Genomic DNA, 24177 nt, shown 5'->3' with positions numbered 1-24177 from the left:
GCCTGCCTCAGGTCTCAGAACGCAGAAAGTGGGGGGTGTGGTTTTGCACCTGTGCAGGGAGGCAGCTGAGGCCCGGACCCCGGCCCTGTGTGCTCTTCACACAGGTTCATGATCAAGAGGGCCCAAGGACGGAAGCGCTTTGGGATGAAGAATTTCAAGAAGAGATGGTTTCGCTTGACCAACCATGAATTTACCTACCACAAAAGCAAAGGTAAGGAGCAAGGTCGCTTTCCCTGGCTCTTGCTGGAGCGTGCTGGGCCCTGGGACTGAGTCTGCTTTTCAGGGGGAGAGCTGAGGGGAGGAAGGATTCAGTGCTGCGGGCAGAGCCCGGGGCCACGGTGACCCAGAGCACTCTGCTTCCGGCTCTCCCCTCAAAGATCCCTGAAGGGGTCTTTCAGACCTGCTGCTGGAACGTGAGGGAAATCTGCTTCCCCAGAGAACCAGTAAACGCAGAGCTGACCGCATCAGTAAGGTGCTTTTACGTCCATGTCCCTTCCTCCTCTGGTCGCCTCGTCACGGCCAGGGTGCCGCTCCGCCGAGGTGGACGGGGCTTCCCGCTGCCTCCTGCCCCTCGCTGTCAGATCTGCTGGCTCAGATCTAGATTAGGAAATATCGAGCAGTTTCTCCCATGTTCATGTCCCAGAACGGGAACATGTTCTGGGGACAGAGCCTGAGGCCACGGCAGCTGTGAGGATGCGAGGATTGGGCCCAGCCTGGGTGCATGGCAGGGCCGGGTGGGTCCCAGGCTTCCTCAGCCCCCGCACCTGCAGCCTGTCAGTGATTCAGCCATCACCCCCAAGGAGATGAACATGGGGCACCTCCTCCGGCCCAGGGCACCCCAGCAGAGACCCCCAGCAGAGACCCCCCCCGAAAGAGACCCCCCCCAGCAGAGACCACCCCAACAGAGACCGCCCAGCAGAGACCCTCCTGGCAGAGACCCCCCAGCAGAGACCCCTCAGCCCCACCTGGACCCCAGCCAGGACAGCGGGGCCCGCACCCGCCGACAGTCCATCTCTGCTGCAGGGGACCAGCCTCTCTACAGCATTCCCATCGAGAACATCTTGGCAGTGGAGAAGCTGGAGGAGGAGTCTTTCAAAATGAAAAACGTGAGTGTGGGGCCCCCAAGCCTCTCTTTAGGGTTGAGGCCTGGCCAGGTTTTCTCTGCTCTCTTCCTGTGCCTGGCCCTGGGCTCACCCTTCCCCACCCACTGCACTCCAGGCTTCTCAGAGTCTCTGTGTTGCTCGGGTTGTTCACCAGGTGCTGGTGAGTTTGTGTTGGAATCTCACATCAAAGCAGCCACACTCTCTGTGCCCGGGAACACCGGGGTGGGGTGGAACCTGCCAGAAGGTGGGGCCTGAGCTGCTTCAGGTGGCATCCCCCGCAGGGTCCCCAAGGTCAAGGGGCCCTTTGTCAAAGACATCCCAGAGGCAGGCTTGGGACCGTCTGGAATTCCTTTTGGAAGCTTTTTTATTTTGATATAATTTTGAATTTATAGAAGTTGCACGAGTAGAACAAGTACTTTCCACACACCCTTGACCCAGACCCACGCGTGGCCTCGTTCCCCGGTCACGCTTGACCCGGACCCACACGTGGCCTCGTTCCCCGGTCACGCTTGACCCGGACCCACACGTGGCCTCGTTCCCCGGTCACGCTTGACCCGGACCCACGCGTGGCCTCATTCCCCGGTCACGCTTGACCCGGACCCACGTGTGGCCTCGTTCCCCGGTCACGCTTGACCCGGACCCACGCGTGGCCTCGTTCCCCGGTCATGCTTGACCCGGACCCACATGTCGCCTCGTTCCCCGGTCACGCTTGACCCGGACCCACACGTGGCCTCATTCCCCAGTCACGCTTGACCCGGACCCACGCGTGGCCTCGTTCCCCGGTCACGCTTGATCCGGACCCACGCGTGGCCTCGTTCCCCGGTCATGCTTGACCCGGACCCACGCGTGGCCTCGTTCCCCAGTCACACTCGTTCGGACCCACGCGTGGCCTCATTCCCCAGTCACACTCGTTCCTTCTCCCTCCACGGTCCCGCCCATGCTTTTCTGAACGTATCAACACTTCCGAGTGTGTTTCCCACCGTGCAGTCCCCCAAACCACAGCAGCCACCATCGCGCGTCGCCGGCGCGACCACATTCGAGTTTGCCGCTGTCTGGTCCCGTTCCTCCGGCTGTGGTTCCTTCCCCTCTGGATCCAGTCTGCGCTGCATTCTGCTGCCCCCTCTGTCTGGCCGACTGGACACTCCCAGCCTTTCTTTGTGTGTGGTGGCCTTGGCATCTTTGAGGCGTGCAGGCCTTCGGTTTTCTGGACGTCCCTCCCTGTGGGTTTGTCGGATGTGCTGACGTGGCAGGTTCTGATGATGTATTTTTGGCAGGAATCCCCTAGAGGTGTCCGTGGCATCACCATTGTGTGGTGGCCTCCAAGAGTCGGCTGCTGGCCACGTTCTCCCTGGTGACTCAGTGCCCCTTCAGCCAGTGACCCCGCCGTCCGTGCCATCCTGAGGCTGACCCCGTACCCTGACACATGCTGGCTGGGACAAACCTCCTGTGCCCCGACTGCAGCATGAGGGTCATAGAACAGTTGCAGGGAAGGCACAGTCCCTGGGCCTCGTGCCAAAGTTGACGCACGTTCTTTACCATTGGCGGAATTTTACTAGCATGTTATTCACAGGCAGTCCAGACAGATCCTGCAAAAGGCATAAGTTTGGAGAGTAATTTGAAGAGGAGGGTGTGGGAAGAGGAGGGCGTGGGAAGAGGAGGGCTGGGAAGAGGAGGGTTGGGAAGAGGAAGAGATGGGAAGAGGAGGGTGTGGGCTCAATGCCTGCTGACTGAGGGGGATGGCCGGGACCTGGCCCTGAGACCATCCCTCAAAGGAAGTAGTGTGGACATGTCCTGGAAGCACCTCCAGCCCTTCACGTAGATTCCCAATAATTCCCTAGTTTCAGCCGCCTGTTCCCAGCTGTTCATTCCCACTGACTTCCTCAGAGCCCGATTCCCCTGAGGCCACTACCAGGCCAGGCTGTCACCAGCCGGGGAGACCTTTCTGAAGGCTGCTCCTGGTGGCAGGGCCGAGCCTGGGATGATGGCCAGGACGCCCTCCATGGGGGATCACAGCCATGCACGGGGGCGTCCAGTCCAAGACCTGTACACATGCGCCGGGTGCAAGGCGGGAGGCTCCTGGCCTCTGTAAATAAGACCTCAGCTGTTCACCAGAAACCTGGAGCCCAAATCCTCCCCAGATGAGTGCAGAAGGCCCGTCCCCTAGAGAAGGCCACTGTCCCCCTGACTCCTGACTTAAGGGCAAGTCCCACATGAGAGCCCTCCCAACCCCCAGTCAGTCTCCTACTCAGAAAACCTGTCTTCCGTGTGCAACAGAGCCGGCTCCTTCTGGGAGCTTCTGACCTCCAATCCTAGGATATCTGTCCCCCCTGCCCCAGGACCCCCGTCCCTCTAATCCTAAGGCTTCTGTCACTCCTGCCCCGGGAGACCTGTTCCTCCAATCACCCTGGGACCCCCATCCCTCCAATCACAGGACCCCTGTCCCACCTGCCCCAGGACCTTTGTGCCTCCCATTTCTTCTGCCTTTGACACCCTTTGCCCCCACCCCCTGCTTAACTAACTTTGAGTCAACCCCGACTGCAGCACCAGGACTGCTCACTTCCGGCTCCTGCTGACACCTGCCCTCGTTTAGTCTTTCTTGGTGGCTGCAGGTTCAGTAGAAACTCTATGCCAGGCTTTGTCTCCGGGACCTAGGAGAGTGCTGGTGCTCAGTCATGTTTGTTGAATGAGTAATAAATGGTAAAGGTTGTTGCTGCCCCGAGACGCTTCAAGAGGAAGCAGCCCCCTAACCCCAGCTGGGAGGAGGAGGAAGAATCCTGGGCTGGTCAGTTGGGGAAGGAGCTGAGCAGGCCAGGCCACCTGGGCTGACACAGCACGAGCGCCACGTGGATGGGACACCTGCAGTCGGCTGCAGGAGGGCCTCGTGGGGAGGCCACGGGGCCCCTCTTTTGTCTTTTGAATGGAGACCTCCAAGGCTCCAGCACATAAAGGGCCTTGGCCAAGCTGGTCCTGGCCACCTGGCCACATCTCCAGCTGCACCAATTCTCACCTCCATTCCCCACGGCCCCAGCTGTCAGGTTTTAGGGTGGCAGAGAGCTCCGTGCACCCCCTGGCCTTGGCCTCTTCTGGGGCTTAGAGCTCTGGGACTTTTGGGCCTGTGCACCCTCAGTGTCCCCTCTTACGGCTCCGGCGAGGACGGCCAGGTGCCTGGTGGACTCTTGCACGTGCTCAGCCACGAGACCTCATGTGCGCTGTCCTGAGCCCACCTGTGTCCTCAGATGTTCCAGGTCATCCAGCCAGAGCGTGCGCTGTACATCCAGGCCAACAACTGCGTGGAGGCCAAGGACTGGATTGACATTCTCACCAAAGTGAGCCAGTGCAACCAGAAGCGCCTCACCGTCTACCACCCGTCCGCCTACCTGAGCGGCCACTGGCTGTGCTGTAGGGCGCCATCGGACTCGGCTCCGGGCTGCTCGCCCTGCACTGGGTAGGTCTGTGCCTCGGCGCCCAGCTCGTGCACTGTGCAGGAAATGTGGCCAAGGGGTTGAGTAGGGAGGGACCAGCAGACAGTGCATGCCTGCCTGTAAGCTGCACATAAACAGGGCTGCCCTCGCCTCCTCCCAGGAGCCTCCCACCCGAGGGGGCCTCCCCCGAGGGAGCATCTGGGGCCCAGCCTCTGGAAGGCTCTGCGCAGACTCCAGGGTGCCACAGGCCTTCGAGGGTCTTCCTGAGGCCCTGCCCCGGGGGAGCGGGAGGTCAGGGTGAAGGGGGACTCCCCAAGCCGTGGCCATCCTGCTTCTCTAGGAGGAGCCTGGGAGCAAGCCCCTCCCTGAAAGCTTCGTCTGGCCCAGGACACCCACCTTGATTCCACGTGACGCAGCAGCCCATTGTCTTCCAGGCCCCCCCATCAGCCGGGCCCCCCCATCAGCCGGGCCCCCCGTCAGCCAGGCCCCCCCATCAGCCGGGCCCCCCCCCCCATCAGCCGGGCCCCCCATCAGCCGGGCCTCCCCATCAGCCGGGCCCCCCGTCAGCCGGCCTCCCCCCATCAGCCGGGCCCCCGCCATCAGCCAGGCCTCTGGCAGTTGCACAGAGGCTTGGGTCATATCTGCCGGTCCTAGGAGGAGGCCTCGGTGCCCGGCGGTCCCCCTGGTTATGCTCCGTGAGATGCACCTCGCTGTTGTCATGGCCACGTGGTGCTCTCGCATGAGGGCCCTGCAGGGGATGAGCCGTGCTCCATGCGGGGCCACCGTTTAATCCTTCCACGGCCTCAGAGCTGGGACCTTAGATCCCGCTTCGTGGACACAGAGGCTGAAGCTCAGGAAGAGGGCCTGGCTGCTGCTCAGGCATGCGTGGCCACCGCCCCAGAATCCCCCAGGAGAGGCCAGCGCTCTCCCATGTCCTCGCATGCCGGGACAGCGGGAAGCATTGCAGCCTGGCGAGGAGAGGAAACCTGGCCTGTCCCCACCCGCAGCCGACCGTGCAGGGAACACAGTCCCAGGAGGCTTCCTTCCAGGCCGTTTCTCTCCATGAGAACACGTCTGCCGAGTTTGCTCACTGCCTTGGCAGATCTGTGGGTCCCAAGAGGCTCCAGCCGCTGAGGCCGGACAGCTCGGGAGCCTCCCCTATCCCGCACACCCACAGCCAGCCTCAGTTCTCCCAGTTCGGGGATGCTTTTTTAGTTTTATGTTTTTGAGACGGGATCTCGTTCTGTCACCCGGGCTGGAGTACAGTGGTGCAATCTCAGCTCACTACAGCCTCGACCTCCTAGGCTCAAGCCATCCTCCCACCTCAGCCTCCCAGGTACCTGGGACTACAGGTGTGCTCCACCATTCCAGGCTAATTGTTTTAAGGTTTTTTGTAGAAACGGGGTTTCACCACGTTGCCCAGACTGGTCTCAAACTTCTGGGCTCAAGCAATCCTCCCACTTCACCCTCCCAAGTAGCTGGGATTACAGGCTGATGCCACCAGCCCAGCTCATTAAATTTTGGTTTTTTGTAGAGACGGGGTCTCACTATGTTGCCGGGTCTCACTGTGAGGGTCTCCCCATGTTGCCCAGGGTGGTGTTGCTCAAACTCCTGGGCTCAAGCGATCCTTCTGCCTCAGCCTCCGAAAGTGCTGGGATTACGCACATGAACTCCCTGACTGGCCAGGGATGTGTTTTAATGTTGGTCACTTCATCTTCTTTCTTCTTCTTTTTTTTTATGATAAATGCATTTCATTATTTATTTAGATGTTTAAGCTCTCACTGCGAAGTTTTTACAAGCTGTTGAAGACTGACAAATTATTTCTCACACAGAGCTATAACCACCCATCCCCAGACAGCATAAATATATGGTTGAACATGAATAAATGACACCATTTTATCAATTACCTAATAAAACAAATGACGAAGTATCCAAATACTGAGCTACTCATACAATATTGGACGTCTGATCAGTTCATCCGCAGAAACCCACTTCTTTTTTACAAGAGAAGTTGGGAAGAAAAGGGAAAAACTGTCACACTTCAAACAAAAATAAGTTGGAAACAATTTCTAATCAGTATGGAAAAAATTACAGACGTTTCAGAAATTTTATGATTTAAGAATTGTTTTAGCTATAATAAGCATTTCTGCCTTTTAAAAAGTATTTACTAAATTAAAGAGCATATTTCACACGTTCTGCACAAGGCAGCATTTTGCTAAAAATAACAGCCCCGCGCGTTCCTATCAGGCCCTCCCTGTTGGTTGCACCTGAGTGCAAATGTGAAATTAACCGTGAGGCCACTTTGTCTGAAGCCATCAAAGACGTGCTTCTGTACAATGTAGATTTTCTTTTCTTTTTTTTTTTTTTTTTTTAGACAGAGTCTCGCTCTGTTGCCCAGGCTGGAGTGCAGTGGTGTGATTTTGGCTCACTGCAACCTCCACCTTCCAGGTTCAAGCGATTCTCCTGCCTCAGCCTCCCAGGTAGCTGGGATTATAGGTGTGCGCCACCACACCTGGCTAATTTTTGTATTTTTAGTAGAGACAGGGTCTCACCATGTTGGCCAGGATGTTCTTGAACTCCTGACTTCAGATGATCCACCTGCCTCGGCCTCCCAAAAGTGTGGGGACTACAGGTGTGAGCCACCACACCCGGCTTTGGAGGTTTTTCATAATAAAACAAAGTAAGATTTACTTACTTTGTTTGTAAGGGCTCAGTGGCTCACGCCTGTAATCCTAGCACTTTGGGAGGTCGAGGCGGGTGGATCACCTGAGCTCAGGAGTTCAAGACCAGCCTGGCCAACATGGTGAAACCCCATCTCTACTAAAAATACAAAAATTAGCCGGCGTGGAGGTGTGCGCCTATAATCCCAGCTACTCGGGAGGCTGAGGCAAGAGAATCGCTTAAACCCAGAAAGCGTAGGTTTCAGTGAGCTGAGATCGTGCCACCGCGCTCCAGCCTGACTTGCGCTGGTGTGAACATAGGAGAAGCAGACATAGAATGAGCAGGGAAATAAGCACACAGCCTCCTTCCGTGTTTGAAATGACTGAAGGAATAAACCACATGAGGTCTGGAGTGTTCATAGTTCCTGGGAATTGAGTTCTGTATGATACTAAAAATGTACAAGTATTATATATTACACTGGGGATTTTAGCACCTAGTTTTCCTAAATTTCTTATGTATTGATAAGATTCTGGAGTAGGAATAGATTTAAACAAGACATAACTCAGTACTGCGTGATTTTAGGAAAGGTCAGTTAGTACAAATGATAAGCACATTTTAAATACTGAACAGCAAGGATCTTTTGCCACGTGTCCAAATAGGCCAATGGTAACTGAAGCAGAGGTTGCTAGTTAGTTCCGGTTTGCGGCCTGGTGACACTGCTGTCCGTGCTGCTGTGGATGCCGTCAGCCTTGCTCAGCAAGCCAACACACTGGCTGTGTACAGACGGACAGCAAATCAATCGTGTCGAGTTTCACTTCCAACACAATCGTTGTCTTTCTTCAGTGACATTTTAAAAATGAATGTCATTATTAAAAGCATCGTTTAAATAAGTGTTTTTATCTTTCTGTTCTTGCTGTGTCTGGACAGCGGCCTCCCAGCCAACATCCAGCTGGACATTGATGGGGACCGTGAGACGGAGCGTATCTACTCCCTCTTCAACTTGTACATGAGCAAGCTGGAGAAGATGCAGGGTGAGTCTGCCAGGCACACAGATCTGTGCAGCGAGGGGATGGCTGGCGAGGCCCCGGCCGCAGGAGCATGCTGTGGGGTGAAAACCTGTGGTCTGAGCCTCTGGTGTAGTGTGGGCTACATGTAGTTGTCTTTGTAGCACAGATGGATGCGAAAAGCTTTTTGCAGGGCAGGCAGCTATTTGGGGGACAATTACCTTGATAATAGGTTCTACAGATAATTTTTGGATGGAATTTAACTTGTAACCTCTGTACTGCCAGATTTCTTTAGAGGACCTATTTTTTCATTCCTTTGTGTTTTCCAGAGGGATAAGTGCATGTGTGTGGACACATATGTGAGTGTGCTTGCATGTGTGTGGACACAGATGTGTGCATATGTGTAGGCATGTGTGAGCATGTGAATGTGGACATGTGTGAGCGTGTGTGAATGTGTGGACATGACATGTATGAGCATGGACATGTGAATGTGAACATGTGTGAGCATGTGTGAATGTGTGGACACGTGTGAGTGCATGAATGTGTGGATGTGTGTGAGCATGTGTGAATGTGTGGACACGACATGTATGAGTGTGAATGTGTGGGTACATTTGTGAGCATTTGTGTGGACACATGAGCATGCATGAATTTGTGCATGTGTGGAAATGTGAGGGCACGTGTGAGTATGCATGCATGTCTTTGGGCACGTGTGTGAGCATGCATATATGTGGGTGCACACATGCCATCTAATTCTGTAAAGCAATTCATTGTCACAGATAATGATACTGCATATATATTTGAAACAGTGCCAGGCACACCGTGTGTTTCAAATCTATATGCAGTATCATTATCTGTGACATTGAATTGCTTTACAGAATTGAAATAGCAATCCAGATAAGCCCAATTAGACCACATGGGGACAGTGGTTTGAGGTCTGTGATTCAGGAGAGGCAGAGACAAGAAGAGCCCACGGGGGCGAAGCAGCTGCGTTTGTTTCTATGCCAGTGTCTGGTAGAACTCAGATCTGCTCTTGGAGATCATATGACAGGGCCCTTGAGTCCCACTCAGAATGGAAATAGAGCGGAATGTGCCTGGAGTTATGCCTGTTAGATTTTCTTCTTTTCATTCCCCTGATTTAACCCAGAAGTGTCAAGTGTGCCTTGGCCTGGAAACACATGAGTCCTGCCTGAGTGTCCGTGCAGCTGCCCATCTGTGAGCTTGGCCACGCCTGTTCTCCAGCCCCACATGCCCTGGGTGTACGTGGGTTCCAGGCCTACACTAACACACAGGCACTTACACATGTATGCATAGCCATGTACACACATGTTCCCAGCAATACCTGTGTGAAATGAACACACGGGTACGTGTGTGCAGACAGGCAAGGCATCAATACCTGCACACATGTGCAGTTGAACACAACACGCTCACATGTGCAGGCCCATGTGCAGGCATGCACACACATGCACAGACAACCACACATGTACACACTCATGGGCCACCACCCACCACAGTGTCTTCTCCCCCAGCAAGTGTGCCAGGTGCTGTGCCTGGGTCTGAGGTCCCTGGATAGTGTGCAGATGGCACAAGGCCTCAGGGTGGCCAAGACAGTGGGTCTGGCATCAGCCAGCCTCTTCCCAGCCCTCTCATAGCAGGAACCAACACAGCAGAAGCCAGAGTCAGGGAGCCTCGGAGAGGGTGAGGTCATCACACACAAGACCCAGGTTCTGAAAGATGCTGACCAGGCCCTCCATGATCAGCTTGCTCCGTGCACCACTGTCCAACCTTGCTCAGCTCCTCCTAGGCCGTGCACCCCGCACCACAGCTCCAGCTCTTCCTCTGCTGGGAGCACCCTTGCCCATCAGGCTGGCAGACCCTGTTTACCTTGGACGTGTCTTCCCCCAGGCGCTTCCCAACCTCACCATCCCCGTAGCCTGGTGTATTAGTTCTCATGTTGCTATAAAGAGCTACCTGAGGCTGGGTAATTTATAAAGAAAAGAAGATTGATTGACTCACAGTTCTGCAGGCTGTACAGGAAGCATGGTTGGGGAGGCCTCAGGAAACTTTCCATCATGGTGGGAGGGCAAAGAGGAAGGAAGGAGGCACCTCCTACATGCAGGAGCAAGAGAGAGAGATGGGGGGAGATTCCACACACGTCCAAACAACCAGACCTCGTGAGAACTCACTATCACGAGAACAGCAATGGGGAAGTCTGTCCCCATGATCCCCTCTCCTTCCTCCAGGCCCCTCCTCCAACACTAGGGATTACAGTCTGACCTGAGATTTGAGTGGGGACACAAATCCAAACCACATCACCTGGGCTCACCTGTGTCACCAAAGTCACAACCATCTCCCGTCTCCTCAGCTTCCATATGCAGTGACCTTCCTGGGCCTGGCACAGAGGAAGTGCCTAGCACCTGGATGGGTGTGCTGGACAGATGGCAGGGCAGGCAGCTGAGTGGGTGGGTAGATGGGTGGATGGAAAAATGAGTGAGTGATGGGCGGATGGACGGTTGGGTGAGAGATTGGTGGATGGAAGGATGGGTGAGTGATGGGTGGGTGGATGGATGGATGGATGGGTAGATGGGTGGATGTACAGATGGGTGAGTGATGGATGGATGGACAGGGTGAGTGATGAGAGGATGGACTGAGGGGTGAGTGATGGGTGGATAGACAGATGGATGAGTGATGGGTGGATGGAAGCATGGGTGAGTGATGGTGGATGGACGGATGGGTGAGTGACGGGTGGATGGACGGATGGGTGAGAGATGGGTGGATGGAAGGATGGGTGAGTGATGGTGGATGGACGGATGGATGAGTGATGGGTGGATGGAAGCATGGGTGAGTGATGGTGGATGGATGGATGGGTGAGTGACGGGTGGATGGACGGATGGGTGAGAGATGGGTGGATGGACGGATGGGTGAGTGATGGTGGATGGACGGATGGGTGAGTGATGGTGGATGGACGGATGGGTGAGTGATGGGTGGATGGACAGATGGTGAGAGATGGGTGGATGGAAGGATGGGTGAGTGATGGGTGGATGAACAGATGGGTGAGTGATGGTGGATGGACGGATGGGTGAGTGACGGGTGGATGGACGGATGGGTGAGAGATGGGTGGATGGAAGGATGGGTGAGTGATGGTGGATGGACGGATGGATGAGTGATGGGTGGATGGAAGCATGGGTGAGTGACGGGTGGATGGACGGATGGGTGAGAGATGGGTGGATGGAAGGATGGGTGAGTGATGGGTGGATGAACAGATGGGTGAGTAATGGGTGGATGGATGGATGGGTGAGTGATGGGTGGATGGACCAAATGGTGAGTGATGGGTGGATGGACAGATGGGTGAGAGATGGGTGGATGGATGGATGGGTAGACGGGTGGATGAACAGATGGGTGAGTGATGGGTGGAGGACAGGGTGAGTGATGAGAGGATGGACTGAGGGTTGAGTGATGGGTGGATGGGCAGATGGGTGAGTGATGGTGATGGACAGATGGGTGAGTGATGGGTGGACTGACAGATGGGTGAGTGATGGGTGGATGGGCCGATGGGTGAGTGATGGGTGTATGGACAGGGTGATGGGTGGATGGACAGATGGGCGAGTGATGGGTGGACTGACAGATGGGTGAGTGATGGGTGGATGGAGCAATGGACGAGTGATGGGTGGATTAACAGACGGTTGAGTGATGGGTGGATGGACAGATGGGTGAGTGTTAGGTTCATGGACCAAAGGGTGAGTGATGGGTGGATGGATGGATGGATGGGTGAGTAATGGGTGGATGGATGGATGGGTGAGTGATGGGTGTATGGACAGGGTGATGGGTGGATGGACAGATGGGTGAGTGATGGTGATGGACAGATGGGTGAGTGATGGGTGGACTGACAGATGGGTGAGTGATGGGTGGATGGGCCGATGGGTGAGTGATGGGTGGATGGACAGATGGGCGAGTGATGGGTGGATGGACAGATGGGTGAGTGATGGGTGGATGGGCCGATGGGTGAGTGATGGGTGTATGGACAGGGTGATGGGTGGATGGACAGATGGGTGAGTGTTAGGTTCATGGACCAAAGGGTGAGTGATGGGTGGATGGATGGATGGATGGGTGAGTAATGGGTGGATGGACGGATGGGTGAGTGATGGGCGAATGGACCAATGGGTGAGTGATGGGTGGATGGAGCAAAGGACGAGTGATGGGTGGATTAACAGATGGTTGAGTGATGGGTGGATGGACAGATGGGTGAGTGTTAGGTTCATGGACCAAGGGGTGAGTGATGGATGGACGGACTGAGCAGTGAGTGATGGGTGGATGGATGGATGGGTGAGTGATGGGTGGATGGATGGATGGGTGAGTAGTGGGTGGATGGACGGATGGGTGAGTGATGGATGGATGGACCAAGTGGTGAGTGATGGGTAGATGGACAGATGGGCAAGTGATGGATGGATGGACCAAGTGGTGAGTGATGGCTGGATGGACAGATGGGTGAGTCATGGGTGCATGGACAGATGGATGGGTAGATGGGTGGATGTACAGATGGGTGAGTGATGGGTGGATTGACAGATGGGTTAGTCATGGGTGGATGGACGGATGGGTGAGTGATGGGTGGATGGACCGATGGGTAAGTGATGGGTGGATGGATAGATGGACAAGTGATGGGTGGATTGACAGATGGATGGGTAGATGGGTGGATGGACAGATGGGTGAGTGATAGGTGGATGGACCGAGGAGTGAGTGATGATGGGTGGATCAACAGATGGGTGAGCCATGGGTGGATGGATGGATGGGCGAGTGATGGGTGGAGGGACGGATGGGTGAGTAATGGGTAGATGGACAGATGGGTGGGTGGACGGATGGGTGAGTGATGGCTGGGTGGACAGATTCCTTATTGTGATTTTTTTTCTAGTTATTGCCAGTTTTATTTTTTAATCAATATTCCAGCTGAGAATTTTGCATCTGACACATGGTCCATGGACTCCTTCTGGGTGAGAGTGGCACTCTGATGGCCCTACCCGCTTCAGGGTCCTTCTTCCCTCGTCTTGAAGAATGGCACATGTTCACAGCTGAATAGCTCTGTGGCCCGGCTTGCAGGGCTTAAGACACCGCAGCCTGCCTTCATTTCATCCTGTTTTCTCTGTTTCCTGGTTTCTTCTGGCAGTGCCTCTGCTGGTGCAGTTCCTTCTCTGCTCCCAGCTGTTGCTGAGATGGTTGGTCAAGTCCAAGGCTCAGCCCCACACTTGTCTCCTTATCAGATAGCCACACAGCCACTTGCTTAATGGTCTCTTCCAAACATGCTTTCTCATTTTTTTTCAGATATGGGTAGGCTGGAATTTTAATTCTCAAATCTTTTAACTTAACCAACCTTTGAGTTCTGGTTCCTTTTTGCTCAACAATTCCACCTTCAAATCATCTCTCTTCCCCCATTTTGCTGTCAGCGGTCAGGAGGAACCAAGCCGCTCCCACAGCATTTTGCTTAGAAATCTCCTCAATTACGTGTCTGATGTCATCACTCGCGAGTTCCACCCTCCCAGAACACGAGGGCATGAACACAGGTCCACTTTGTCACGAGGATGGCTGTTTCTCCACGGTCCAGTAGCATGGCCCTCCTTTCTGTCTGAGATGTTGTTAGAACAGCCTTGCCACCCATGCTCATGCCACCATTCTGTTCAGGGTTACTTAGATATCCCCTAAGACAGGACTTCTCTGCAGCTCTCCTCTCCCGAGCCCCCAGCATTGTCCTTCAAGGGCATTCACGGCAGCCACGCCTTTTCCACACTGCACCCCCAAACCCCTTCAGCCTTCGCCCAGCACCCAGTTCCAAAGCCAGTCCACATTTGAAGGTACTTGTTACAGCAGCAGCCACTTCTCAGTACCAACTTCTTGGTGAGTTTGGGCTGCCGTAAAAATTGTACCATAGGCTGGGTGGTTACAGACAGCAGGAATTCACTTCCCAGAGTGAAGGCCTGAGAAGCTTGAGATCGGGGCGTAGCAGCGCTGGTTTAACTGCGGGCCCTCTTCTGGGCTACAGCCCGCCAGTGTCTCATTGTGTCCTCACATGTGGAAGAGGCAAGCCAGCTTCCTTGGTGTCTTCTATAGGGGCGCCCATCCCCTGCACAAGGGTTCCACCCTCACACCTTGTCACCTCCCAAAGGCCTCATCTCCTGATGCCATCCCTTGAGAGTTAGGATTTCAACCCACAGATTTGGGGGCACAAACATTCATTCCATCCAGATGAGCACAGCTGCAGGGCGTCGGTGCTGGCTCTGGGAGTGCGTGCCCAGGCGCTGTGAGCAGTGAGGCAGAGACGTGTACCTGGTTCAGGTGTTTGGACTCAGGTGGCGCAGGGCCCTGCCCTGGCTCAAGGGTTCCATGGCTGTCCACTGGGGGCGAGGCCCCAGAATGGCCTTCAGCAGGAGTGATGTGGTCTGATTAGGAAGGTGGCCCCGGTGCGCAGGTGGGGTCCGGGGCAGTGGTCTTCAGAAGCTGCGGCACAGACTGGTGTCCGCCCTGTGCTCGGCCAGCCCTGGGCTAGGCCTGTCCTGGCTGGACATGCTCAGTGGCAGCTGGGTGTGAAATGTGCTGAACCCCATCGTGCTCACCCCCTCAGCTGACTTCAGGGCTGCCCCAGGGCCCATGAGCCAGCCCAGCGTCCAGCTGCAGGTGTCTCTCCTCCTGGTTCTGGCTGGGCGGGCTGGTGGGGCGTGCAGAGATGTGCACATCCCCCTGTGAGAATGGCTGATTGGAGACAAGGCTGGGAGCTGGGGGCAGCAGAAACCTCAGAGGTGAATGAGGTTGCTCAGCATCCAGCTCCCAGTGGGCTTTCCCTGGGCTCAGCGTGGGCACAACTCGCCTACCTGCGGGAATGGTTTCTATCTCCGTCTGCGTTTACGAGTGGTGGTCAGCCCTTTCTGGAGGAGCTTGCGTTAGAAGGATGTGTACCATGGGTGGGGCCTGCAGCGACGCAGCTGTGTGGAGATGGGGCCGGTGGCCTGGGCTCCTGCCCTGCGCTGACCCCTCCGCCCTCCACAGAGGCCTGTGGGAGCAAATCTGTGTATGACGGCCCGGAGCAGGAGGAGTATTCGACGTTCGTCATTGACGACCCCCAGGAGACCTACAAGACGCTAAAGCAAGTCATCGCTGGGGTTGGGGCTTTGGAGCAGGAGCACGCCCAGTATAAGAGGGACAAGTTCAAGAAGACGAAATATGGAAGCCAGTGAGTGCCACTCCCGTGCCTGCCCTGGACGGCCAGTGTAGTGGGCGGGAGATTGCAGTGGGGGTGGGGCTGCAGGGAACTCCCGGGTGGGGCCGTCTGTGCTCAGGTGTCCGCCGGGGAGGAGAGTCCCACTTGCACCGGGCTGGCACCTGGCGGTGGTCAGTGGACGTGGCCCGGCGCTGCTGGTCCCTCCTTCGGAGCAGGTGCTGCCCTTGCTCTCCAGGCCCTCAGCCAGCGTCCGGGGTGCCTCCCTGGCCTGCTGCCTCCCAGCCTCTCTGCTATGCTGGTGTCACGTGCTCTGGCAGTCTCTAGGCCCAGGTCTTGTTCTGCCTTGGTTGAGTGGCACACCCTCTGCCATCTCTCCAGGCCACCCATGGTACCCGGGAGCAGGGCCAGCTCTGGACGAAACCCACTCTTGTCTCATGAGGCAGGTGTGGCGAGGTTGAGTACGTTCAGCCTAGTCACCAGCTGCAGGCTACGTGGCGCTTAGCTAAGCTCCACTCCCCGTCACTCCATGGAACAGAGGGTTGTAAGACCCTCATGAGTTGCTGGAAGATTGACTTAAACTATGTAAAGTGCTAGGCTGGCTCTCAGCCTGGAGTGAGCAGATGTGTCTGTGTCACTCTCTCCATCCAGTGGGTACCCAGGTCCACCATGGCAGAAGCCACCACACAGGTTTGTTCAGGGGCGGGTAAGCCCTAGAGCCCTGTGTAGCTGTACAGCCTCCTCCTCACTTCCATCCTCCTGCTCACTCCTCTCTTTGGTCCTCCCTCCCTTTGATCCTCCCTCTCTCCTCCTCCACCCTTCTCCTTCTCCCTCCTTCCCTTCCTTCCTTCTTAACCCCTCCTTCCTTCCACCATGCGGGTCTGGTCTGGGAAGGGCAGTGGTGAGGCTCCAGGAGAGTGACAGGTCCCTGTGGCCCGGACTTGGACCGAGTTGCTCAGGGGACTGAGCCTGCAACACCTCCTGAGTGCTGTGACTTCACCTCTGACATCATCATATCAGATCCCTCTCGACACCCTTCTGGGGAGACAGCCCCATTTGCCTTCCAAATATGTTGACTCATTGATATCAGCAGGTCCATCAACCTCATGGCCAAAAGCCAGCAGGTTGAAAATGCGCGAAGCATGATGCTGTTTCTTGTAGTAGAAGGCGCACACAAGGCACACATGGTACAAGATGCACACACATGGCAGGAGGTGCACACACGTGGGAGGAGGTGAACACGTGGGAGGAGGTGGTGCACACACGTGGGAGGAGGCACACACACGGAGGAGGCGCACACACGGAGGAGGCGCACACACATGGGTGGAGGTGCACACACATGGCAGGAGGTGCACACACGGCAGGAGGTGCACACACGTGGGAGGAGGTGAACACGTGGGAGGAGGTGGTGCACACATGTGGGAGGAGGCACACACATGGAGGAGGCGCACACACATGGCAGGAGGTGCACACACGTGGGAGAAGGCACACACGGAGGAGGTGCACATACATGGCAGAAGGTGCACACGTGGGAGGAGGTGCACACACGGAGAAGGCACACATGGAGGAGGCGCACACACGGCAGGAGGTGCACACACATGGGAGGAGGTGGTGCACACACGTGGGAGGAGGTGCACACACGGAGGAGGTGTGCACACACGTGGCAGGAGGTACACACGGAGGAGGTGCACACACGTGGGAGGGGTGCACACACGTGGGAGGAGGTGGTGCACACACATGGGAGGAGATGCACACACAGGAGGCACACAGAGGTGCACACACAGGTGCACACGTGGGAGGTGCACACACGGAGGGGTGCACACACATGGGAGGAGGTGCACACACGTGGGAGGAGATGCACACGTGGGAGGAGATGCACACATGGAGGTGGTAGGCACGTGGGAGGAGGTGCACACACATGGAGGTAGTGAACACACATGGCAGGAGGTGCACACACATGGTATGAGGGAGGTGTGCATGTGGGGAGGAGGTGCCCACGCCTGCTGAGTGTCCCAGCACTGGGACAGATCTGTGTCCCTGGAGCTCATGCTCCCCACACATGAGCACACTCTTTGCAGTGCAGATGTGCACATTCTGCACACGTGCCATACACTCTACATATTCCACATCTGCACATGTATATGCGCTACACACGTGCCACAGGGAGAGCACACGTGCACATGTACTTGCACGCCTGACCCACCTGTGCACACACACCAGAGTCACCGTGGGTGCTTCCGGGGGCACTGTGGTTCCTTTGGCTCCTCTATTTTTTGTGTGGATTGCAGTGTGAGTGTGTCACATTTAGGAACAGGAAAAGCTCCCGCAGCCACGGGTGAGCACCAGGCAACGGGGTCTGTGCCTCATTCCCTCTCCCATCCCCCTTTTCAGGGAGCACCCCATCGGAGACAAGAGCTTCCAGAACTACATCCGGCAGCAGTCCGAGACCTCCACTCATTCCATTTAAAGTCTGCGGGACGCGCCCAGTGGCGCCAGCAAGCTGCCCATGCAAAGCCGCAGCCTTTGGGAGGGAGAAGAGAAGGAAGAGCGCAGAGCCAGCAAAGTGAGATGCACGCCGTCCCGGCCCATAGACAAGTGGCGCTGGGGTGTCCCTCTCCCAGAACCCCTGCCACCACCGCCACGCCCTCCGCAGAAAGCCCACCTGGCCTTGTGGAACGTGTCGCCATTTGATTCTGTGCTTTTTGCTCCTTGTTTGTGGGGATCTGGGGATCAGCTGAAGGATCAGGAAGTGTGGGCTGTGCCCTAGCCACACCACAGCCAGCCTCAGGGAGCCACGGCCCGTCTAGTCGACTGTGACATGCACCTCCGGCCGTGTGTGCGTCAGGCTCGTGCACGTCTGTCTTGCGTGCACGGTGCGTGTGACGCTGGGCTCTGTGGCTCTGTGCCCGGGAGGCCTGCTGGCCCCGCCTTGGCTTTCGGCTTCATCACATTGGGAGGTTCAGAGCATTACTCTCCCACTGTGCCTGCCACCCAGGCGGCCATGGGAGGCGGCCTCCCTGTTCCACTTTCCAGGTTCGTTTGATTCCTGGCTGAGGGGTCAGTGTTATGGCTGGGAGGTGCAGAACTACACAGAAATCCCGGTCTGAGGATGTCCCTGGTGCCTGGGGGATGCGGGTTCTGTCCACGGAGTCCCTTGGAGGGAAAGGTGTGAGCTCCAGCTTCTCCAGGCGTCTGCGGAGCCCACAGTTGGAGCCTACATCGTTTTGCTCTCGAATGCGGTTTAAAATCAGAATTAACATTTGCCACCCCCCGTGGAAGTTTGAAGATTTTAAAAATAGAAATGTACATTTTTCAAGCTGTTTTTCTTTATGTTTTTGAAGGACCATTTTTAATTAGCTCTTTGATACAAAGTAACTCAGAACGTCAAAACCTATACCCACTAAAGGGAAGGCTGCCGGGAAGGCAAATGGAACAGGAATGGAGCCTGTCTCAGGAAGGCCAGCTGCAGGTCCTCCAGAAAATCAAAGAAGGGAAGAAACTCTGAGTTTGAGGTACAGGGGCTTCGGGGTGCAGACGTCCCTCCAGGGCCCATGGTCAGTATTGCACCTGTGTTATGAACCCCCAGATGCTGTGCAGGGCAGGGGCGGGGGCTGCTGTTTTATTGGGGAGGGGAGCATCCTAAAAATGGGGTCCAGGCAGACCCCTCCAGACCTCACACTGCCGAGGAGGCCTTTCCCAAAGGGCGTCCTCCCGGGGTGCAGACGGCAGGTGTGTGGGAAGCGCCGTTTAAATACACAGCACGACGTATCCTTGTACCGACTGCTCCCGGTTCTTGTTTGAAAATACTGTAGTTCAGGCTCTTGATCTAGATGGCAGATAGGAACTTTGTTGTCACAAAAATACTGGAGGAAAATGTTGTAAAAATAGACTTTTGGACACACAGCTGTTGGGGCTGCACTGAGCTGCAATTTTTAACATGGATTTATAACTTAATGTTTCTGTTTATAAAATACTAATGATTTGCAATGTATTTTACTGGCCAATTAAAACAGATGTTTTATTCTTTCTGAGGACTGGCTTGGTTTTCCATGGTACCCACTGGGAATTGCACACGTGGGCATTAGGGGTGGGGGGTACAGGAAGGAGGGTGGCACCTGGGGAGCAGGATGACATTGCCGATGCCAAGTGACGTCCCTGGTGATGGGCGATGCTGCTCTGACAGGTGGCACTGCCCTGATGACAGGTCACATTGCTGATGCCAAGTCACATCTCTGGTGACAGGCAGCGCTGTTCTGACAGGTGACATCGCTGGTGACAGTTGACGCCTCGTGATGGGCAGCGCTGCTCTGACAGGTGGCACCGCCCTGATGACAGGTGACATCACTGGTGACAGTTGACATCTCTGGTGATGGGCAGCGCTGCTCTGACAGTGGCATTCACCTGTGGTGCCTCGGGTGAGAGTCCGGCCCTGTGATACCCTCAGGAAAGGTGTGGGCCATGCAGTGCTAAGGGCTGAGTGCTGCCAAGGGCCATGAGGTGCGGCTAGAAATGGTGTCCACTCAAGGAGTGCTGGGCAGACAGACCACCACGGGCTGCCATCTCCAGGAATGCGGAGGGTGAGGCCACTTGGAGGCCCTGGGAGAAGAGAATGGACTGCGCCTCTAGGCAGGTGGCTGCTGTCCCTCCAGGCAGGAGAGGGTTAAGGGGGGCTCTGGGTGAAGACTCCATGATACGTTGCCTCATTTCTTTATTCCTTTCCTTGCTCCATTTGAATTCCTCTTTTTTGGTAATTCTATTGTGAGTCAGCTCTGGTATGAGAAAAATGAGGAGGTGTGGCTTTGGGGACACCAACCCAGGCCTTTCTCCCAGGGAAGGGTGAGGCTTGGTTCAGCCTGGCCAGCCTCCTTAGTCCATGCTGAGGTGTGGGGTCTGCCCCAGTCCGGGAGTGGCTGTGGATGGTGGACAAACCCTTGCAGGTGGGGGCATCCTCCCCGGGAGGCCAGCCCGTCCTCCTGGAGCCACACTTCCCGGCAGGGCTTCAGGCAGTGTCGGGAGCCAGGGGGCTCTGTTCACACTCTGGGCACAGCTGTGCTGGGGTCAGCCCAGGAGGGCCAAGGTCAGCCCCTCCAAGAGGAAGTAGAAGGGCAAGGAGGACAAGGCCCCAGGGAACGTGGAGAATGGAAGCCCCTTCTGGAACAGCCAGGAGAGTCCTACAGGGCAGTGGCAGGTGGGAGTGTATGGGGGCGGGAAGCCCCTGCGCGTCTCCCACTGATATGGTTTGGCTGTGTCCCCACCCAAACCTCATCTTCAGTTGCAGTTCCCATAATTCCCATTTGTGGTGGGCGGGACCCAGTGGGAGGTGATTGAATCTGTGCGGTGGGCGGGACCCAGTGGGAGGTGATTGAATCTGTGTGGTGGGCGGGACCCAGTGGGAGGTGATTGAATCTGTGTGGTGGGCGGGACCCAGTGGGAGGTGATTGAATCTGTGTGGTGGGCGGGACCCAGTGGGAGGTGATTGAATCTGTGCGGTGGGCGGGACCCAGTGGGAGGTGATTGAATCTGTGTGGTGGGCGGGACCCAGTGGGAGGTGATTGAATCTGTGTGGTGGGCGGGACCCAGTGGGAGGTGATTGAATCTGTGTGGTGGGCGGGACCCAGTGGGAGGTGATTGAATCTGTGTGGTGGGTGGCACCCAGTGGGAGATGATTCAATCTGTGTGGTGGGAGGTGACTGAATCTGTGTAGTGGGAGGTGATTGAATCTGTGTGGTGGGAGATGATTGAATCTGTGTGGTGAGCAGGACCGGTGGGAGGTGATTGAATCTGTGTGGTGGGCGGGACCCAGTGGGAGGTGATTGAATCTGTGTGGTGGGCGGGACCCGGTGGGAGGTGATTGAATCTGTGTGGTGGGCGGGACCCAGTGGGAGGTGATTGAATCTGTGTGGTGGGCGGGACCCGGTGGGAGGTGATTGAATCTGTGTGGTGGGCGGAACCCGGTGGGAGGTGATTGAATCTGTGTGGTGGGCGGGACCCAGTGGGAGGTGATTGAATCTGTGTGGTGGGAGGTGATTGAATCTGTGCGGTGGGCGGGACCCGGTGGGAGGTCATTGAATCTGTGTGGTGGGCGGGACCCAGTGGGAGGTGATTGAATCTGTGCGGTGGGCGGGACCCAGTGGGAGGTGATTGAATCTGTGTGGTGGGCGGGACCCAGTGGGAGGTGATTGAATCTGTGCGGTGGGCGGGACCCAGTGGGAGGTGATTGAATCTGTGTGGTGGGCGGGACCCAGTGGGAGGTGATTGAATCTGTGTGGTGGGCGGGACCCAGTGGGAGGTGATTGAATCTGTGTGGTAGGCGGGACCCAGTGGGAGGTGATTGAATCTGTGTGGTGGGCGGAACCCAGTGGGAGGTGATTGAATCTGTGTGGTGGGCGGGACCCAGTGGGAGATGATTGAATCTGTGTGGTGGACAGGACCGGTGGGAGGTCATTGAATCTGTGTGGTGGGAGGTGACTGAATCTGTGTGGTGGGAGGTGATTGAATCTGTGTGGTGGGAGATGATTGAATCTGTGTGGTGAGCAGGACCGGTGGGAGGTGATTGAATCTGTGTGGTGGGCGGGACCCAGTGGAAGGTGATTGAATCTGTGTGGTGGGCGGGACTTGGTGGGAGGTGATTGAATCTGTGTGGTGGGCGGGACTTGGTGGGAGGTGATTGAATCTGTGTGGTGGGAGGTGACTGAATCTGTGTGGTGGGTGGTGATTGAATCTGTGTGGTGGGAGGTGATTGAGTCTGTGTGGTGGGTGGTGATTGAATCTGTGTGGTGGGAGGTGATTGAGTCTTTGTGGTGGGTGGTGATTGAATCTGTGTGGTGGGTGGTGATTGAATCTGTGTGGTGGGAGGTGATTGAGTCTGTGTGGTGGGTGGTGATTGAATCTGTGTGGTGGGAGGTGATTGAATCTGTGTGGTGGGCGGGACCCAGTGGGAGGTGATTGAATCTGTGTGGTGGGCGGGACTTGGTGGGAGGTGATTGAATCATGGGGCGGTTCCCCCATACTGTTCTCGTGGTGGTGAATAAGTCCCACGAGATCCGATGTGAAAGTTTTATGAGGGTTTCTCCTTTTGCTTGGTCTCATTCTCTCCTGCTGCTGCCATGTAAGACGTGCCTTTAACCTTCCACCATGATCACAGGGCCTCCCCAGCCATGTGGAACTGAATCCATTCAACCTCTTCTTTATAAATTACCCAGTCTCGGGTATGTCTTTATCAGCAGCATGGAAACTGTCTAATACACCCACCAAGAGACTGCAGGTGGCTTTGTGGAGACCCCAGTGACGCCCATTTGCCCTTGTTGCTCCAGACGACCCAGCACTTGTTGGAGAGAGACAGCGGCCTCCTCTCCCATCCTGGCAGCATCTGCGGGGCTCCCGACATCAGAGTGTCCAAAGCAGGTGCCTCTGAGGAACCGTCCCAGGAGGCCAGGCAGTGCCAGAGCGTGTGTGAGGCCAAGGCCCCCACCCTGAATCCACCACTTGCCCAGAGAGCTGAGGCCTCCTGGGTGCTGAGAGGCTGTGGGCTCTTCAAAAGAAGAGATCAGAAGGAGGGGAGCCTGCAGCCTGGGGGTCACACCTGCTTCCCCCTGGCTAAGGAGCCCCGGGCGCAGGAAACGGGTCCTGGGGGCGGGGGTGGGGGCAGGGGCGCCAGCTCGCGAGGTGCCTGTAAAGGGGCAGAAGGGGCCGCCCAAATAAGCCACACTGTTGTAAGGGTTGTTTTGAGCTGAAACAGCCATCCACAAGGATAAGAACGCTGCTTTCTTCTGGCTCTGGAGAGCGTCTTCCCCATGGGGTGTTACCTCCTCTTTCGGGAAGGAAAGGCCATTCCCGGCCACACAGACCGTGCTGGAGTGCATGTGCCTTTTTCCAGCTCATCTGCTGATTTTAATTATCAGGCCCGACCAAAAAACCCCAAGAGGTAAAATGTTGCCTCCCCACCTACCATGGTCTGGAGGCTGGAGGAGACGGCGTGCTGGGGATTTTCTGTTCGGCTCAGTACAGGCTGAACTCTGTCCCGGCAAATCCTCATGCTGGAGCTGTGACCCCGTGACCCTCAGGACCTCAGGGTGTGGCTGCACTTGGGCGTGGAACTGTAGAGATTGTCAAGGTAAAGCGAGGCCATACGAGTGGCCCTGACCCAGTGTGACCAGCGTCCTCATGAGAAGGGGAGACAAGGACGCAGCACACAGGACGACCACGTGAGGACATGGAATACGTCATCTTCGCGCCAAGGAGAGAGGCCTCGGGTAACCAGCGCTGCGAGACACCTTGCCCCCGGCACCGGAGGGAATGAGCTCCCGCTGTTTAAGCCGCCTGCCTGGGAGTGCCAGCAAACCCACGCTGACCTGTGCAGTTCACACCGTCGGCCCGGAAAGGCCTCGCCGGAGCCCCGGCCACAGCAGGGTTTCGTCCTGGCGCCGTGTGGGTGGGGAGAGGCGCTGGGCCGGCAGCATTTGCACCCCACCACTGCCTGCAGGGGCTGCCTTTGTCTTCCTGAGTTGATCTGTGTCCCATTTGCCCCGATAGGGAGAGAAAGATTCAAATACCTTGTCACAGTGGGAGACCGGTGTCTCATCTGCAGGCCCTGTTAGGGCCTGGTGCCAGTTCCCTGCCCTCTCTGGTGGAGAGAACAGAGATGTGAAAACGCAGAACCCGCCCCAACCCCGGCCTGCGGAAAAGAAGAAGGGAAGGCACAGAACCCGCCCCAGCCCCGGCCTGCGGGAAAGAAGAAGGGAAGACACAGAACCCGCCCCAACCCCGGCCTGCGGGAAAGAAGGGAAGACACA

General features: G+C 56.3%; 1 protein-coding gene and 1 long non-coding RNA gene across 6 annotated transcripts in view; one reads left to right on the top strand and one right to left on the bottom strand.

The window, feature by feature from the left end:
* RASA3 (RAS p21 protein activator 3) overlaps positions 1–19411 on the top strand; it is a 155063-nt gene extending 135652 nt beyond the window's left edge. For all 5 annotated transcript variants that reach the window (XM_055360280.2, XM_055360282.2, XM_063697607.1 and 2 more), the window contains 6 exons: positions 105–211; positions 1024–1106; positions 4340–4548; positions 8114–8217; positions 15217–15400; positions 17777–19411. In XM_055360280.2, the coding sequence (XP_055216255.1) occupies positions 105–211; positions 1024–1106; positions 4340–4548; positions 8114–8217; positions 15217–15400; positions 17777–17852 (763 nt within the window). In that variant the 3' untranslated portion in view covers positions 17853–19411. The remainder of the gene's footprint in view (positions 1–104; positions 212–1023; positions 1107–4339; positions 4549–8113; positions 8218–15216; positions 15401–17776) is intronic.
* Positions 19412–19422: 11 nt separating this feature from the next.
* On the bottom strand, positions 19423–24119 carry LOC129526226 (uncharacterized). The gene is made up of 3 exons (XR_010130643.1): positions 23938–24119; positions 23334–23481; positions 19423–20154 (listed from the first exon to the last, which is right to left on the bottom strand). It is a non-coding gene; the product is annotated as an uncharacterized lncRNA (long non-coding RNA).
* Positions 24120–24177: the final 58 nt, after the last annotated feature.

This window comes from Gorilla gorilla, chromosome 14 (genome assembly GCF_029281585.2).
Source record: "Gorilla gorilla gorilla isolate KB3781 chromosome 14, NHGRI_mGorGor1-v2.1_pri, whole genome shotgun sequence".
NCBI lineage: Eukaryota > Metazoa > Chordata > Mammalia > Primates > Hominidae > Gorilla > Gorilla gorilla.
This window is presented reverse-complemented; position numbering and strand designations above follow the sequence as displayed.